Here is an 18866-nt window from a genome sequence, read left to right as displayed (position 1 = left end):
CCTTCACAAGAGAAGACTTTGGGCCACAGCGGCTGTACGACAAGATGAAGACTGATCTCTTCCTCCCCTCCTTTTCTTTCTCCGGCCCCAAGTGAAACAGCATGACAGCTTTGGGCAGCCTGGGGCACTTGGCAATTCAGGATATAGAACACTATTCATAACGCCTGGAAATAGATTAAAAGTACTTAAACCGAAGAAACAAAGCAGACTGAGTTTGTGGCTGTGAATCTGTGTTTTGGCTTGTCAGGATTAACTGAACTACAGCAGACATAAGAGTCTTAGGAGAAACAGCTTGAGTTAGGCTTTCTGGAGCTTCAGAAATACGATTAAGTCAGGCTTAGCTGTGAATAGTTTTATTACTGGAACAGATTCCTAACAAAATTGATGCAGTTACACCAAACTAAATGGTTCCTAAACCAGTTTATAGCTACTATGGAACCGGCACCAGAATTTCAGGAAGAGTCAAGATAGAATAGTGTATTTCTGGCCGCCTTTACGGTGAAGGAATATTGCATCACATATGGAAGCCACAGTAAGGACACTTAAACTTAAGACACATTTATAGAAACCAATGGGAGCACTAGCTTCAAAGCACAAGCAGAGCATTGCTTCAACCGATCTCTTACAAATACTTTATGTTGCTCTCGTAGCATGGGCATGTCCCTTCTTGGGGAAGAGAGGGGGACAGAGGGATCCACCCTTGGCTCTGAGTCGGGAGTGCCAACACAGAAAGACCTCACACTTCTTTAAAAGCCTACCCCGTAAAGCTCAGAAGTCAAGAACACTGCACTGCAGGTGAAGAACAACTATTTTTCCTGAGCGTGGGTTCAACAAGTCATTACACTGTGGAAGAGGAGGAAGAGGAAACATTTAGGTTAGCAAGCAGTAAAAATCCTGGAAGTCTCAAGAATGGAAGTCACTACAGACAAGGGGTAGGAGAGCTGAAAGGGCTAGAGAATAAAGGCTGTTTCAGAGTAAAATTGTCAAGCGTTTAACTGGGCTGCTGGCAAACCTTCCTCATTAAGAGAACACCTTTTGTACTGCATCATACCGAGTAAGTAATCTGGGACTTTAATGCACAAATAGCCTGATGCTGATTTCATATGACACCGATGGAGTTAGTGCTATACCACCATGAAGTGAAATCAGAATTTCTCAAAGACCAGAGCACCCACAGATTTGGTTAGCGTACGCAGACAGAAAACGTCTATATCCAATTTCCAGTTGGCTTCCCTTCATTAACACAGATCTAAAAAAAGTAAACCAAAACCAAACCCACCCCAAACCCCCTCCACCAGCTGCAGGGGTGGCGACCTACACATCATTTCAGACAGAGCCTCACCTGAACTGAAACAGCTTTCAGCACAACAAAAGATACAAATTCATGATTTGTATGAAACATGTATTGCAAAATTAAGTTGGGATTCAACAATCTGCAGCAACATCCACAGCGATATAGCATTTTAAAAAAAAAAACCAACCCCAAAACACAAACAAGTGTGGTTCTTCGTCCATTCAAGTAAAACTAAAACAAGAGAAAGAAACATAGAAATTAAAAAAAAAATATCTTAGAAGCAGCAAGTTACAACTCTTTCTGTAATACCACACCATTTTCATTAACTTGAAGCATTTTAAGATGTCAAACCCATCAAAATAGTAATTTCAAGTGGCTTTTTGTGATAGCTGTTTTTCAAATGGGTCCAGCCCAGGTCTGCAACCTGTACAGACACGCAAAACAGGAGGAATTCACAATTATTAAGAACAGATGTTAGAACATGCCAGTTATAAAATGACAAAGCAAAGAAAATACCTTCAAATTGTCAACAACCATGGGCTACTGACCGCTAAAGGGTGTTTAATATTTTACAAACAGGAAAGTCAGAAAATACCCCAAAACAACCCTCCAAACACCACCAGCGGGGTCATCACAAACAACATTCTCTACAAGCTTGGTAACTTCTCTATTGCCCTTGATACGCAGGCTTGTATCTTCTCCACAAGATGCCAAACCACTAACAATTTCTGGTTTATTTAAATGCTTTTTATTTTAAAACCGATACTGAAAGTCCGTTTCACCTGTGAAAAAAAACTACCAATGCACCCTTCGGAACAGAAGAGCGTGCACATGAAGTCAGTACAGGTGCTTTTTCTGCCACCTTTAGGAAAGCAAAGAATGTATTTTTAAGCAAAGCTAAGCAGCAGCAGCCTGTTCTGTCATGACATCAAAGAGCTCCACAGTTGAAAGAGTTACTGGTTTTAAATTTGCATTTCACTAAATCACCATTTCTTAATGCTTTGTAGTAAAACACATGGCCCAGCCCTGGGCTCCTTGCTCTGGCAGCCCTACAGTTTTGCAGGAGCAAGGCGTTCAGATTCAATTCAAGCTCAAAATAAGCTACGTAGTGTTTTGTGCAGCCAACTCTCAGAACAAAGGGAACGCTTTCAAATCTCCATGAAGTGGGAATACTTCAAAAATAAAAATCCAAATTCCAAGCAATGCCTGTAAAAATCCAAAAATCTAGCGCTTGGCTACAGGTGCTTTCACAGTCTGTAAGCAGATCTTATTTCCGATGCCGAGAACAGACGGCATCCTCTCACTTACACCACGGTGAGTAAATAGTACCTGCACCATCTTCGGGGCAGTTACGCAGCACAGGGCTGGCATAGCAGGATAAGGTGATCAGGACTGAACACTGTGAAGCTTAAAAAGGTTGGGTTTCTTTTCCCCTGAAACACTGGCCTGATGTTTTTCAGATGCCCATCCTGGTTATGGCAAGAACAGCTGCTTAAAGACTGTGAGCTTCTCCTCTTTTTTTTTTATTTCAGGGCTATAACTACCCCAAATCATATTATGTCTGCATCACTATGAAGTTTCCTTTCTTTTACTATCTGACGTTCATAATAACTTCTACAGCTTATGCACAGCATTTAGTTGCAGCAACGTTTGGAAACTGAGCCTGATTCCTCACACCTTTCTGTGTATGCAAAAAGGGTGCAGAACACCGTATGCTTGAACCAAAAGACATTCATACTTGTATTTACAGAAGTAAATGGCTAGGAAAGGGCAAAGTACAAGAGAAGTTCGGCTCATAACATCCAATAGATTTGAGTTGATCTTTTCATCCAGGCTGGAAAAGGCTGACCCATCTCTTAGATAAACGAGGTAAAGCATTGTTTCAATACCAGATAAATAAGGATAATATAGCACCTAACATGGCATTTGCACAAGTTTCACTCGCTTAACTGAAGAGTTACGGCCAACAGGGTTTCAGATTTTGTGAACCAAATTTAAACTGAAACTAAGCCATGTTTTAAAAGACCTAAGCCATTAGAGTGTGTTGACTGCAAAGTAATACATACAACGGTAGTTTTGCTCTAGAAGTATGACCAAGGTCAGCAGGAGTTAAAGTATTCGTATGAACAGAAATGAATATGTAACAGTCAGTAAGAAGAGCAATGGGAAGTCTTATTGGACAACTCCAAAATATTTAGTAGAACTAAGGAAATAAAACTTCACATTCCCCATACTACTCTTAGAACCTCTGTAGTTTTCACAAAAACAGGTTTTCCCCCCCACAACATCAAGTATCCATGTGTGCAGCGATCAACTGCAGGACCTTGACTATGAAAGTGTCTTGAAAGACCAAGTCTCGGCTTTACAATCCCCGAAGTCTTTCATAATGTAATCGATTGCACATTTTTTTAATATATTACAATTTGCTAAATGAAGCCAACCACTCATTACCTCATCAGTACAGCCTGCACAAAGTACAATTTATCTATTTATATTCTAGTCTAACACCAGCTGTCAGCATATTTTATATTACATGTGGTATTGCACTTTCTGAGTGGCACCTTGGTGCGTGTTTGCAAGTGAACGAGCTGAACCCCCAAAAGCCCCAGACCTTCAGAGTTCACTCCAAGTGCTGCCAACCTAGCAAGTTTAAAATGTTAGGGTGAACACAGCCCTCAGAATCATGGGCTTCACTAATTAAAAAAACCAAAAAACTGTTTAACAATTAGAAAAACAGTCCTACCTGAAGTTGTGCATAAGGGCAATCCGAAATCCTCAATACTCTGAACAGTTTCAAAAAGTGGTGCCAATTTAGTTGATTGCACACGTCGTAATTGTGTTAGAGGACAACAACTAGATTTACAAATATATATTACACACACACACAAAACAGACGAAGCTATAAAATGTTTGGTAACTCCACATGCTTTGAGCTAGCCAGCGTATCTGCTGTATGTTGAACTGCTTATGATTGATCGTATCGAAAATCTAAATTGCTATTTCTGATGTATCTGTTACTGGATTAAACAACCACTTCCAAAGGAGGAAGAAAGAGGAGAAATGGTGGACCCAAAGATCGAGTACGTTCCTTGAATAGCCAGCATATCACTTCAGTAATGTGAAGAGTGACGCCCAAAAATTTTTGAAGAGACTTAGGCCAAGTTCAGCTCTGGCATTAGTGGGTGTATCGCCCACTACTTCAATGGTACTTGTGTCCTCTCTCACCAGGGTTGAATTTGGTCCTAGGAGTATATCTGGTCACCTTCAGTGACGTTAGTGGAAACGTGAGTCTTGGACAGATAGAACTGGGCTGCAAAATTAAAAGAGTGAATATTGGACAAATCATGTAAATAAAGAATATATATTAATAATAGTTCCTATTATATAAATAGCCTTTATAAAAAAATAATCTTTCAATAATTTTAATAACTCACCTTTCTTTAGGTTCTGGAAAACATGTATGAAAAAAATCTATTCAGTTCAAGTTAGATTAAAGCAAACCTAAGATGAACACTACAACTCTCTGTTGCACTAAACCCAATTCTGACCATTCAGTTTCCAGGTTAGTCAGTTTTGGGGGATGGCAAGGAGTTTCTTTGTGAAGGTATGAATTGCACCCCTAGAAATACTGAGCAGAAGAAACACCGTAGTGAATGGGCCTATTTCCTACTGCTTTCAGAAACTCTGCAGATGACAGACCCAGAAATCAAAGGGTCATTAAACACCATAAATGTTAATGCCTCTGAGCACATTTAGAAGGCACTGTCCTCTCACTATTGTTTTTAGATCTCTGAACTGAAAACTCCTTCCCTTCAAACTATGCTGCATTTAAATATTCGCTATCACTCCAATTCTCTTTCCGTGCTTCTCAATCCCAGCATAGTCTCTACCTGCTGTACCAGATCTAACGTAATATGTGATGGACTCTATGTTCATGCTAGCACTATTTTCCTTTTCCTTCTAATTTATCCTATCAAATGAAAAAAGGAAACATTCTTCCAAGTTTACCTTTTTGGGCTTAAGGCATAACATGAAGTCACACATCATACTAAAGCTTAATTTTTGAGGTGTACAATTTTAGTGCTATCTGAAACCCTGTTTTACATTATTTTTTGACAGTTGTCTGAACAGTTCATCTCTTTTCTTGCCATAAATTCTAATGTTGTTCGTGGTTTGTGCAATTCCTATGCAACCAGTCTTTGCTGCTAACGGGTATGAACAGTGCAGTACCCACAAAGCGGGCTATCAGTTCTTGTTGTCTTTGCACTCATTTCAGTTCAAAGCATGTTGCTTTATTGTGTGGAAGATCCAGTCCATTTTTGTTGTCCAGCCACCATGGTGAGCATCATTCATTTGCTTCATGAAGTACTCAAGAGCTTCCTGCTCGGTTTTGTCCAATGCAAGGGTCTTTCGAATGTATGCAATAAAGAGATTGGCATGCTGCCGAATTGCTAGATAAGCCTTATAACACATCTCCTGAAACCTGGAAGAGACAGAGGGGAAAAAAAAAAGCTCAGTATATTTCCTTATTGGATGCATATTACTTCTTCACCTCCAAAACAGTTTCAGGTAACTGGACACTAAAAAAGTAGACATTCTTAGCACCATAATGCTGCTGAGAAAACATCCTCATCTTCCTACTCAGGTCACCTTCATTTCTGTTAGAGTTAGCAGTGGACAGACTAACGCAATAGCCAAACCTAAGATGGGTTTTCTAGCCTTAAACCTCATCTGCAATTCATGCAAGCATTCCACGCAGGTTTATGGGCCTTCACAGAGCCATTTCAGTCATTGCTACTGACATTTCAGATTTCAAAGCACACTTCCTGACACACTGCTGCACAGTTACCAGGGACGCGCTTCTCTCCTGTAGTTTACGAGGGCAGTAGCTGTTATTCCTTAGAGGCTCTGGAGAATGCACTGAAGACAGAGGCATTTGCTATTCACAACAGTGGGTGGGAAAGGCCTGTTTATGCTGAAATCACTAATTTAAGTCAGGTTAAGGAAAAAAAATGCAAAAAAGCTTCACTGCAGCATTCAGACACTCTAACTTAAAAATCTGTCTTCACACCCCCAACATAATGAAATTAAGATTAAAATTGAAACTTCTCACAGACTAGATCTCTGGAAAGACAAGGTATTAGGAATGACTACTGCAACAGAATTTATTTTATAGTTCTCCTTTCTTAACAGGTTCTGCAGAGTGTCACAGATTACACGGGCCAGCTGAAGAGCCAATACCACAGCAAGTGTAGGAGAGAGAAGCATCGCTGAGTGACCAGCAAGGCTGATGCGCATCGTACCCGACATTTAAGGATGCTCAGTTTTTGCAGTTATGCAATCCCAAAAGGATTTTAAGTGTTTACTCATAAAGCTTTCAGATATTTAAAAATTCATCTTTATTCACATGTGTGCTGACCCTGCAGAGCTACAGTGAGGTTTCATGAACCAGAGGCCATGTAAGATCACCTACTGATTTACAAGTGGATGGCTGATCTCCAGCTAAAGAATTAGAACACACCCATTGCACGCCAATTAAAATGCTACTTTTCAGGTAAAAGGGCTAATTATTAAAGGTCACCAGTAGCAAACTGCATTTTAGGTACAAAATACTCTGGAGGTTAAATGCTTAAAAAAGCTCACCTTTCAAATTCCCTTGTTTTGGTACATTCTTGGGCTCCTTTACTAATCACTATTAAGAAGTCTTGTGTTAAGACAAATGGCACACGCTCCCTTTTATAACCAAATTTTTTCTTCTTGTGATCGAGGAAGTGCCCAAAGTCAATGTGAAACAGCTGGGAGAGAGAGAAAGGTATTTTAAGATTAGCAATTCCTTGTTTAAATGATGGCATAGTAAAAGCGATCACTTACAGTTCAGATGGATTTTTTTGTTTTTTAAAAAAAACCAAACAAACTCATATCGAAGTGAGAGAGAACGTTAGGCTATGCTTTCAGAAAAACATATCCTTACTTGTCCATCATCTTTTACCATGATGTTGCTGTTGTGGCGATCACCAATGCCCAGGATAAAGGTAGCAACACAGTAGCCAGCACAAGAACGTGTAAACAAGTCAATAGCTGCATCGTACCTATTGAAAACAAACGAAGGAGACATTTTCCTACAGATATTCTAATACAAAAAAGTCCAGATTTTTTTTTTTTTGCCCTTCCCCATTAAGGAAGAACCAATTCCTACGATCTTCTCTCAATACACCAGAGTTCCTGAACTCTATCACTTTATTAAGTAAGGCATAAATTCCGTATACTCCGAGAACAGAAGTACTTACAGTTAGGTCATGGGACAGCAAACTAGCTATTAAAGTGACTGTCCCTCTTTTGAAGGCCAGTGGTTTTCATTGTGATGAGCTACTGCTAAAATACAGGCTTAAGCCATATCTTCATAGCTCTGCCTCCAGCTTATGCTTTACTGCTGAGAAGTTGCACAACCACCCAAACTCATTAGCAGAGCTACAAGCAAGAGTATTAGGCAAATGAGGGCAGGGGGGAAAAAACCAAACAAAACCCAACCACAGATGGACATAACTTCCCACTAGATGAACTTTAGTTCTCTTGAAGCTTCCATCAAAAAGAGCACATGAACAAGAAAAACAAGCAACAGGAAATCTCACATTTCTCCTTTGTTCTTGTCCTTGAGCCACTGATGCAGCGTATGGCTGTTGAACTGCAGCGCTCCTTTTAAGCCTCCTTTACACTGAATCTGCATGATCGTATGAGAGCTCCTCACCACCTCGATGAGACCCACACAGTCACCAATAGACAAACAACCATAAGGCAACATCCTGAAAGATGAAGGTTTTTTCAGAGTTAAGTTTTAAGACAGCAAGCACCATATCTACCAATGTCATCCCTCAGTTTTATATCAGGACAAAAGCTTAAGGCAAAATTTCATTAACATGTTCTTAGAAGCCTTGGGGAATTTGCTGGAAAAATTCTTAAAAAAGCATTCAGCATGATTTAACAAGATCTATTCAAAGTGAATTACTAGAGACAAAACCTAAGCATTCAGAAAATGAATATTAGGATTTCATGGGTTACTGTAAACAAGCAGCAGGTAATACTTCTTATGTAAAACCAGCATGGGACCTTCAAAATGAGCTTCTGAATAGTACCTGAACGTATCACAAAATTGTAACTGGAATCTACAGTCAGCAACATTACAATTTATCCAGATGCTAATGGACTAACTGTAAGCAGATGTTTGTTTATTCATGGACTTTTTAAAGAACATCATAAATAGTTCTTTGCAATCTGTAAACAAAACTCAAAGGATAATCTCAGTAGCTGATTTCTCTCTTTACAAGCAGAAGAAATTAATTCCTCTACCTCCCTTTTCTTTCACATGTCTCTCTCCTTGCCCTCCCCCAAAGTCTCTATTTCTTCTGTTATGTTCAAAACATTTTATCTGAGAAAACCAAGTCAAACCCAGTCTTTTATTCAATGACAGAAAGAAACATGGCCATTATCATGTTTAACATCCTCTGCTAAGCGATTTGGAAGAGAGGGTCATGTACCTAAAAGCAGCCCTTTTCTCTCCTGAAGCTTCCTTTTCGGAGTGGAAGTGCCATGCCTATAGAGTAAAACAGCCTTCTAGGAACACTGGAGTATCAGAAGGGGGGTTTTGTGATGCCCTAGTGAAAAACCCAGAAGCAGCAATCTACCATGGCTTTGTGGTAGACCTAAAAATCTATGGGACACCAGTGCAATGTGTAGCCAGTGGCAGAGCTGACTGCTGGTGGTGGTGGGGCAGTGGGCTTCTCCTCTCCGGATTAACAGCGCTTTATTCACAGGTACTAAAAGTATAGTTGTATCTACCTCTGCGTGCATTTTTAGGTAAAAGTCCGATTTGGATGTCAAAGAAAAACAGTGAGACCCCACCTAGATATTTTCCTTAAGGATGTAGCATAAACTTTGGACTGTTAGACTTTCTGTACCAGAGACACATACAGTTTAGTGGGAGGAGTCACAATTTCTAGATCCTCAGTAGATTTTCTTTTTGTCCACTGGCATAATCTGTAGCTTGCTCAAGGTTCAGAGTCCATCAGCTGCCTCATCTTGCAGGGTCATGTCAGTCAGTACAGCAGATTCATAGCTGAGACATTGGGGGTTTTTTTGTTTGGTGGTGGGGTTTTTTTGGTTTTGGTTTGGTTTTTTTTGTTTTGTTTTGGTTTTTTTGTTTTTTTGTTTTTTTTTTTTAAACTCAGGCTGTCACTCCCACCATACCTATCCAAGCACTCTCCTAAAGCTCCATGCTGGCTTTAAGAAGAATGGTGGCAAGAGGTGGCAGAGAATGTATTTTTGCAGATTTTCATAGCTGACTACTCTTCAAGACGTGGGCACTGTGAACTGTAACTCTGCAAACCATTCATGGACAAAGCCATAATTCTGTCACACATTACAATACTAGCGACAAAATAGTTGCCCAGACACCTGAGAGGTGATTTAGACCAACAAGTCATTTCATCTAGATGAGGAGAAAACGAGAACTGGGGGTGCAAAGAAGATACTTGGTTTGACAGCACAGAGGCAGCTCTGTTACCCCACCACCTAAAAACCTACCACACAGCAAATGCGTATTTGGAAGCCTAACCTGCCTAGCGTAAGTTTGGCAGAAGCAGAGTAGTTTATACTGAGTGGTATTCTGCAGAAGCCACTGTACCCACAGACTGTTTAGAGGTGAAGCTGCACGCATATCAGACTGGGCAATACTTGGCGTACTGAAATGAAGATGCCAACTGCAAGCACTCATCGCTCAACAGGGCTGCAAGTTCGAGAACTTGTTCAAAGCAAACCCTACAGATACCATCAGTAGCCCATAGTGTGGCTAGCATGTGTTAGCTCTAGTAGCCATTCCTAGTATGTAGATCCCCCATACCCACTTGATTTAGACAAGCATTTTTCCAAACATGATCTTATCTTTACAGAATCCAGCAGTTTAGCTAACTGAAGGTTACTAAAAATATTAAAAATTGCTCTAACATGTACAAACATGCCTATTTATAGCGTTTCATTTATTAGCCTTGGGGAGAACAGGAGCAATTTCTGGTAACAAAGCAATGCAAAAAACATTAAGAACAGTATTGCTTGAGAATGACCTCTAATGCTTACCGAAGATCAAGACCCTGATTTTGCCAGATGTTTTCCATAATTCTAATTATCTGTAGTGTCAGCATGTCCTGACGCAAGTCTGGAATAGTCAAATACATTGAGATTGCAAGTTTCACAACACCAGATCACTTCGTTACATTGTATTTTACCTTTCTGTCCTGACGCAAGTCTGGAATAGTCAAATACATCGAGATTGCAAGTTTCACAACACCGTATTTTACCTTTCCCCCCAAAAGTATGTCTAAAGGAAATGAGGCTTGCACAGTTTAGCACAGGTTCTCTTCTCTCAGAGAAAAGCAGGTTTTAAATAGTTGAGAACGAATATAAATTTGTGGTGGTGATTTCAAAGCTATTTAAAAATATACACTAAAAACATGACAATGGAATTACAGATTACATTGTAAGATCTAGAAGACATTTTCAAGTAAAAAAGCCCAAAGGATTAAATAGTGTCATGTTCCACCTCAACAGACCGAGTATCTTAGAACATACAAGTTTTTTTACCAGAGACAAATACTTATGTATGCTTAATTTTTCTGGAAAAGAAAATTGGTTTGCTCAGATGACTTTTTTCAAGTTTTTTTTCACTATATGTATTTTACACGCTTAGGAAAATACTAAACAGTAAGTTAGGAAAATAAACAGATGTGTAGCTTTTGGACTACACTTATTTTTTCTTACCATCTCCATTTTTAAAGATTATCTCATTGTTCTGAAATAACAATTCAGACATTATATCTGGGTTTTCCCAGTTCAACCACAGGGGCCTTTTTGCAGATGACATTATCCTGCACTCCTCAAGCCTATAAAAGAGAAGATGTCAATGAAATGGGCACAATTTGATTCTCAGATCATGTTTCTGTAATTCTCCTAAGTTCTCCCTCTTTTCTTCAAACTTCATGAACTCATATGAAATTAGAGATGCACAGGTAACCAACAATCAGCCACTTGCACTTTCAGCTTCAAACTTAAATCACTGCTGTCACCTTAAAGCGACAGCTAACTGTCATGCCATTCCCTAATTTGTTAAACCATTAGATTGAAACTACTTGACTCTTTATGAATTACCTTGCCACAAATGTTATTCAGTTAACTTCGAAGATACCAACATTTAGTGAGTTAACACTTAGCCTGAACATTGTTACTGTTAATGTTACTAAGCATTTACAAATTTCAAAACTGAAGACAATTCAAAACTGAAGACAATACCGAAGATTTCCCAGTTGATGCGCAGGGTTAAGAGGAGAGATAAAACCTTGTAAGGCATCCATAAAATCTGGCCGTCTCATTTGTTCAACAAGAAACTTCATCTGTACCTGATAGATAAATAATCACATTTGAGTTCTGAGAACGCTAATTACATGTAAATGAAGGTAAGCATCAGATTTTAGCTTTGGTTTTAAAGCATGATTTTGCACAGTTCCAACATAAGCAACTCTGCTTAGCCACACATTACACAAACTGAAACCCTTACTGTAGCTCTAGTGCCTTAAGAGGCAGGCAATGGCAACACGCACAGAAATACTACAGCTTCTAGGATAACGTTATCTACTGAAATCAGCATTAATACTTTTCTAGTTAATAAAATAAAACACAGTTTTAATTCCTGTGACTCAACAGCAACAGTTTTGGTACGCGGACAGCTTATAATACCTTCTGGGTCTCATCTTTTTTTTCCTGCTTGAGAATATCTGTGAGGTTAATCAACTTCTCCATAGCCTCCACCTGCCTGCTCAGATGCTTTAGGTACATTCCACATGCTCGACAATAGGACTCCAGAAGCAAACCAAACCTCTGACTTACAGTTTTATTGTGCATTTCAGACCTACACAGAGAGGAAGAACAGTTATAGCTTAAAGATAAGACCACTCAGAGGTGTCAAAAACGAAGCTATACCTGTAGCACCTTCCCAAGGGCTGCTTGTAGATCCTTCTTTTCTTTTCGGGTAAAAAACTTGTATTGACCTCCCACAACTCATTTTGACAGGACTCATCAGCCTTCAGTACTTTACAAGTAATTCAGCACAGAGTTTACAGGCTTTTTCCCCATTCCTTCTTGCTCCATCCTGTCCTTCTCTACCCCTTGCCTCTATTCAGAGTCCATGCTTCCCAGAAACTCCACAGTAAGCCTCAAGCTTTCAATTTGAGTTCCAGATTTCTTTGCTGAGAGCAAAGCTAACCTGTTTCATTTTCTCCTTGTCTCATCTAGCTAATCCCGGTCTGGGGCCCCTCTAGTTTCCTTGTTCTTACCTACCCTCAGCCTTTGCACAGTCCTACAATACATTCCTCAAGTTAATCAGGCAACTTATTCGATTACCCTTGATTATTACCAAGGGAAGTAGAAAACTGAAAGCACAACAGAGATTCCTTGCTTCTTTTTCTGTGCCTGATCGCACTGTCTTAGAACAGCATGTTTAGGTGAGACCCAGCTACAATCCAGTATGCTGCGGGACGATTTATGCTTAGCCTTCTCAACGCCAGGAATTACAAAAGCCCATGTTATACTTAGTAAGGAGATATTTTGGTAATCTGTCCAAGCTGTAAACGGCTAACCATACGGGAGGCTTCCAGCAAGCTGAGATAGGCTGCCCTGCTCTTAGAGTAATCATCATTAGATAAGAAGTACAAGACTAAGTATCTGTTATTAGCTAGCTTTTGAAACCGCAAGGGATGACTTCTATTACCACACTATGCATTCAAACTCTTAACCAATATAAAAAAGCGTTAAGTGGTAATATTTTCCTAAAAAGGAACATTTAGTGTTTAGAACAGCTGATTGTTTACAGCTAACAGGAATCCCACAACCCCTTAGCATGGTATTAAACTTACTTTAAATGCCAGAAGAAGAAGTGTCCTATCCTTTGATTGGTCAGTGCTTTCTTGAGTAAAAATCTCACAAGCTGATTATCTAAATACTGTTCATATTTCAGAACCTAATTAAGGATAAAGAGGAAAGAAAATATCAACTGCAGTTATTATTTCTATGAACAATATGCAGATTAAAGGCAGTTAAATAAAAAGCAATCTATGTTTTACATTAAGTTGTGTAGAATGAGTGACCTTGATATTAATAATTGCATGTGTTAGGATCTGAACAGTATCTGCTAACACTGCATTGGCTGCCTCTATTTCAAGAACTTGCCATCTGATGCATCCTTTACTGTTACCAAATATTTTAGCCTCAGCTTGCTCAAAATTTTGAGAAGATACTTCTACTCATGCTTTACCATATGTTAGGACAGCTGAAATAGCTGCCTGTTCCAGTTGGTAGAACAGTTCTGCATCTCTGCAAAATCTTGGCATTTAATATCAACAAGCAGAACCATGGCACTACAGAAAATGAACTACATTTCATCTCCTCCTCCTCCTCTATAATCCACAATGCCAACAGATACTTTTGATGACCCTTTTTTCACATCTTAACTTGAGCTGTACTTTAAGCCTCCATCAATGTCAAATGTACTGAAAACGTTGAGTATACCAAAATACTTTATGTACCTGTACTAGCTGGATTAAGTACTGAGACAGTTTGTCATCTGTCAAGTACTTCTCTAGACACCGAACTGCAAAAGCTCGCACCATTGGATCTGGATAATTGCAGTCCAAAAGCTCCATTGCTTGCTCTGGCTTGATTGGAGGCCAATCTTTCACCAAACAGTACATCTGTGGACAAGAGGTCCAAGCACATCACATGTTTGCATTGATTAGGAAGAAGTTGTAATACACAGCCATTAGAAGGTATCATCAGACACAAACTGCTTCTGAGTAGAAGCTGTTTACTTGCCAGTGCTCTCTCAATAAGCTGACTTTGTTATTTTATCCACTATGAAGAGAATGAAAACAAAACCTCACATTTAACTCTAATTGACAAATGGGTATCATAACAAGGATCCAAATAATGCCACCAAGAGGAAATCCTACAGCTCGGACTGAGGTAAAGGACATGCACTATGGACCAGACTGATCAGTCAATTGTAGTGGCAACTTGAATCACCTAAGCTTTCTTTCAATGCATCACGCACACATAGCATGTTTTTAACTTGCAGAAGTTTTCTTTAGTATAGCATATTTTAAAGCTCTTCAAAACTTAACACTTCTTCAGTGCTATGTGTTACCTGGGCCACTTCATCTCTAGAATTCCATTTAACAGACAGAAGTAATTTGGGCAGAATTTCTGGAGTATTCACGCAATAGTGTCTGTAAAAGAGAAAGAAGTTGTACGTACAAAACATCATTTTTGCATCAATAACCATCTATTACGTCCTCTCAGTTTTGCACCTTTTTCTTAAAGATAGAGAAAGACTCAGAATCAGTCAGCAGAATCCAATCAATACCCTAAAGCAGTGTCAGGATCCACACATGAAGGTAAGACTGCAGTAATGGGGAAAACAAACTGATTCAACAGCTTACTTTTCTCCATGGGCTTGTGAACCAAGACACACACTGCAGAATGCTTTAAAAGCCTTTTCCAAAACACTAAGCCCAACAAACCCAAGACATCATAACAAATTTGGAGTGAATGGGTGAAGTTTGACTGTGACAAGGGTTTTTCTTTGGATTTTGTTTTTAAATACCTATGGCTCCAGAGGAAGTCCTTCTCTTGCTCAGTGATCTCAGACAACGGATCTCTCGTACAGATGGCTCGCAGTTGCTCCTTGTCACTTTCTCTTAATTCGTTATCTCTAGCTATTCTGTTACTCTGCAGAGGGAAAGCAGTCATTAACCCTCCACACATTTCCTTCTGTTGTCATACAACATACATGAAGTATACAGTGTTTTAACAGCATAGCAACTTATAGCCTATGTCATGCAATACTATCTTGTTGTTTCCTTCTGATATAAAAATACAGATGAAAGACTAGGCCTTTGATTTCCCCAACTGCTTTTAGTCACTACTGGGACAAGAAGAAGTACATTTCAACCGAATCAGCTGTGTGGAGAAATAGCAGCAGTTGACATCCGATGAATGACATAATGCAGCACAAAATGAAACTGGTCATGTCTGTCTCCAGCTTTGAGATTACAGAGAGCTGCTGCAAGGAGCGAAAAAGAATCAGAACTGAAAAAGCAGAATATGGGGGATGAAGCTAGGTAAATAAAAGGTAGAACACTGTAGGAAAGCCTGAGTAACAGAAAGGCTGGAAAACATTAGCAAGAATTAGCACAAGACATTCCCCAAAGAGCACAGAAAACAGAACCGGTACACGCTGAAATTAATTGCATCCAAGACTTGATTTATTAGAACCAGCTTAGACCAATGGCGGAGGTATTGAAACTACTACTACTAGATTTTTCACAGCTCATGTGCCGAGTTCAATTTTTCTCCTATCCTTTCCATTTCTTAGTTCATTTAAGGTGTTTTTTGCAAAGGAACATACGAAATGATGCAGTTTGAGGTTTCAACTACAGAATCATTTGCATTGTAAAAAAAGAGAAATCTTAAGCAGCTTATATTATTGCCTTTAGTACAAAATGCAACGGTGATAGACAAGTTTGACACTTGATATGAAGTTATCCCAGAAATTCTATAAGAGTTCAACAGCAGGTTTATAGTGAACTCACATTTTCACACCTGTGTGATACCTACTGCTGCAAAAGAGTAAGATCAACTCTTTTCCAAGTTCAAACTGTTTAAACTGTAGAACCACAGCATTTGATCTCCTGTTGGGCTCTCTCCCTGGACAATTCCTACTGAGCACATTAAACAAGATAATAAACAGGAACGAGCTGAGCTTTGTCTGCTTTGTGATGGGAATTTTCAACGGGTTGAACTAGGACTTCGAAACAGAAATACCTACACGTCTTTTACAGAAAGTCCTTGCAATGCATCTAGCTTTAAAACAAAAAGAAAAGAAAAGCCGAAGAAAAGAACAATCTGAAATTTCCAGGCCGGAGATCAAGGCGCCCTCCAAAAGGTGAAGTCGTGCTATTCCTAAGAATAAGCACAAATATAGAAACAGTTGTCAGGTTATACCACATGGTACCTACTTCAGACTGAGAGGTCTCTATTCTACATTCATCTTTAGTTACATAAGTTACGTGTTCTCGCAGTGGGTTCACTACTGTTATACAGGACAAGAATATTTTGGCCTTCAAGCTTACATCTACCAATATTAAGGTACGAATCAACCAGCTAGCAGGATTTTTAGTACCTTGCCCTGTTAGTAGCGCAATAGTGAGATCTTAGTGCACCAACATGTTTTTTTATTACCTTTCTGAAGCACGTGGACTGGACTTAGAAGCGGGGGAAAATTATTTATAACTACTCTCTATGTGGCACAGGAACATTTCTAGAACGCATTCTTAAGCATTATTGTAACAGACACAGTGCAAGCAGCAAAGCCAGAGTCATTCTGTAAGGAAGTTAATGGATAAACGACTTCATAATCACCCTACTCCTGGCATAAGATCAAATAGTTAATATTGAACAAGTGATTAATTGTACATATTCATCTTGATTCTGAAAGTGTCATCCTAAATAGTAAGTGAAAGTGAAAAAAAGTATAAAATGTACCTGCACAGTGGGTCAGAAAGATCATAGTTTAGGTCAAGCCCAGAAGGAAAATGCATTTATCCTGTTGTGGTCAACAGCAAAAACTTGAAATTCTATGAATTGTGGGACAGTAAATTAAATTTAATATTTAAAGATTCTTTCATAGTCTAGATATGGACCTACAAATGATCTCTTTTAAGTAAGTATTAATTGATTTTAAGTGCACTGTAATGTATTTCAAGTTAAACAAAGAAAGTTATGCTCTCTGATCATAACAAAAACATTTCTATAGAAATCATGCCTCAGCGACTGCTTCGCTGATTTTGACCATTTCAGACAAGGATTTTTTTACCTCTTTCAGCTCTGGCCAATGCTACACAGTAATCCAGTATCCGATTTCTGAATGAGTAACAACACATTGCCTTCTAACTCCCTAAATATAGTTAATATTACAAACAGCTATAAATACACACAGTACCCGAACATAGAAAGTTTGGCTTCAGTCCTGAAGATACCACACATTAAAAGATAAAGGGGACAAACACAATGCCAGGAGATAACTAATGATGTTCAAACTTACCAAGCATTTAATGAAATTATTTAAGAAAGGGTAAGTAATAAAAGGATTTTGGCAGACAACAAGGAGGGTTGAAAGAAAAGTGGCATGAATAATGAGAGAGACCAAAGCAGTGGTACACAGTTGGTTTCCCGGTCAACTCAGTCCCTGATGCAAATCCACTTTCTCCATATTTAACCAGTGTGACCACCTTCTACAGCATTATAAGGATCATTGCAAAAAGGAACAGGCAACAATTTAAGACTTATTCTACCTCAGAATGTTGAGTTTTAATTGTAAAGGTTTAGTTGATCGCTACTTTGATCACTCTCACTGAAGTGAGAGCTTATTCTCCTCACCATTTTCTATTTTTGCCTACAGATGGAACAAAGCAATGAGCTGAGCATATATAGGCCCAGGTAATAGGCTGTGTTATAGCAAAGGAATGGTATTTACCAAGCAGCCAGCTGTCTTTAAGCACTTACTAAGAGCGCTGCAGCACTGCTCAGTCACCATACATACAAGCAAATACGCTACTCAATGATGGACTTGCTGTAGAGTATCAAGAGAAACCAAATGCCTACAAATCCCTTTGTTCAAGATACGTTAGAAATCGCACCAGAATTCCCAAACTGGAAGCTTACTGACACCTACGCACTTTTTGGTACAGTGAAACTTTCCACCCCAAGATTTCTTCCACACAGACCACAAAGCTCTCTTGGGGAAACTCTCAACTCTTTGCGCCAGCCCCCAGAAGAAAATGTAAAACATACCAACCAATTTCATAGCCTTGTCCTTAAATACATAGCATTTTTAGCTTTACTGCTTGTCTTTTTTCCTCCTTTTAATCATCCAAAATTTGCTTTTAAGAAAGCTGCAAGCCTCACCAAAAAGCCAGCTGTCAACACGCAAATTTTCTTCACAGAAGAGAGGAGATAAAGGATTACACTCATGGGTATGCCAATCAATTCCCTTAGAATTCCCTGTATCATCGTCATAACTAGCACATTAAACAGCCACTAAAGAGCTATAAGCACCCTTAGGTTACAAAAGAAAGCCTACCTGTAGACATGAAAGTGAAAAAAACCAAACCAGTATCACTGAAGGAGAATTACAACTTTTGAGAAGTTAAACTAAGTGGTTTAGACATCTGAAGTAGCAATGTACAAACGTCAAAAAGGCCCCAACAGTTTGCACAGTAAGACAGTTTCTCTTTAAAATGTTTTGGTTGGTCAGTGAAGCATTAGGTCAGTTTACCAGTAACATAAAGAAATTATTACTCACTTGGTATATTACTCACTTTGCCAAACACAAAACAAAAAATCGATTTCTTGCTTTTACAATAAATCAGAGTACATGAAAAAGTTTGCTTTATCACTAATATACTGAGTAAAATAA

The 18866-nt window shown here is 39.1% G+C and overlaps 1 protein-coding gene across 5 annotated transcripts in view; it reads right to left on the bottom strand.

Moving 5' to 3' along the window:
• Positions 1-1869: 1869 nt before the first annotated feature.
• PIK3CA (phosphatidylinositol-4,5-bisphosphate 3-kinase catalytic subunit alpha) overlaps positions 1870-18866 on the bottom strand; it is a 38120-nt gene continuing 21123 nt past the window's right edge. For 3 of the 5 annotated variants that reach the window (XM_035898459.1, XM_035898461.1, XM_035898460.1), the window contains exons 10-21: positions 14994-15118; positions 14535-14616; positions 13918-14082; positions 13249-13352; positions 12074-12245; positions 11630-11736; positions 11102-11223; positions 10421-10499; positions 7924-8094; positions 7266-7383; positions 6938-7089; positions 1870-5777 (exon numbers count right to left, since the gene is read on the bottom strand). In XM_035898459.1, coding sequence (XP_035754352.1) covers positions 5567-5777; positions 6938-7089; positions 7266-7383; positions 7924-8094; positions 10421-10499; positions 11102-11223; positions 11630-11736; positions 12074-12245; positions 13249-13352; positions 13918-14082; positions 14535-14616; positions 14994-15118 — 1608 coding nt within the window. In that variant the 3' untranslated portion in view covers positions 1870-5566. The remainder of the gene's footprint in view (positions 5778-6937; positions 7090-7265; positions 7384-7923; positions 8095-10420; positions 10500-11101; positions 11224-11629; positions 11737-12073; positions 12246-13248; positions 13353-13917; positions 14083-14534; positions 14617-14993; positions 15119-18866) is intronic. The other 2 variants (XR_004842541.1, XR_004842542.1) reach the window with 2 other exon arrangements.

The sequence above is a fragment of the Egretta garzetta genome, unplaced genomic scaffold (assembly GCF_000687185.1).
Source record: "Egretta garzetta isolate BGI_Z169 unplaced genomic scaffold, ASM68718v1 scaffold527, whole genome shotgun sequence".
NCBI classification, from domain to species: domain Eukaryota; kingdom Metazoa; phylum Chordata; class Aves; order Pelecaniformes; family Ardeidae; genus Egretta; species Egretta garzetta.
Note: the sequence above shows the minus strand (reverse complement) of the source record. Positions and strands in the feature narration are given on the sequence as shown.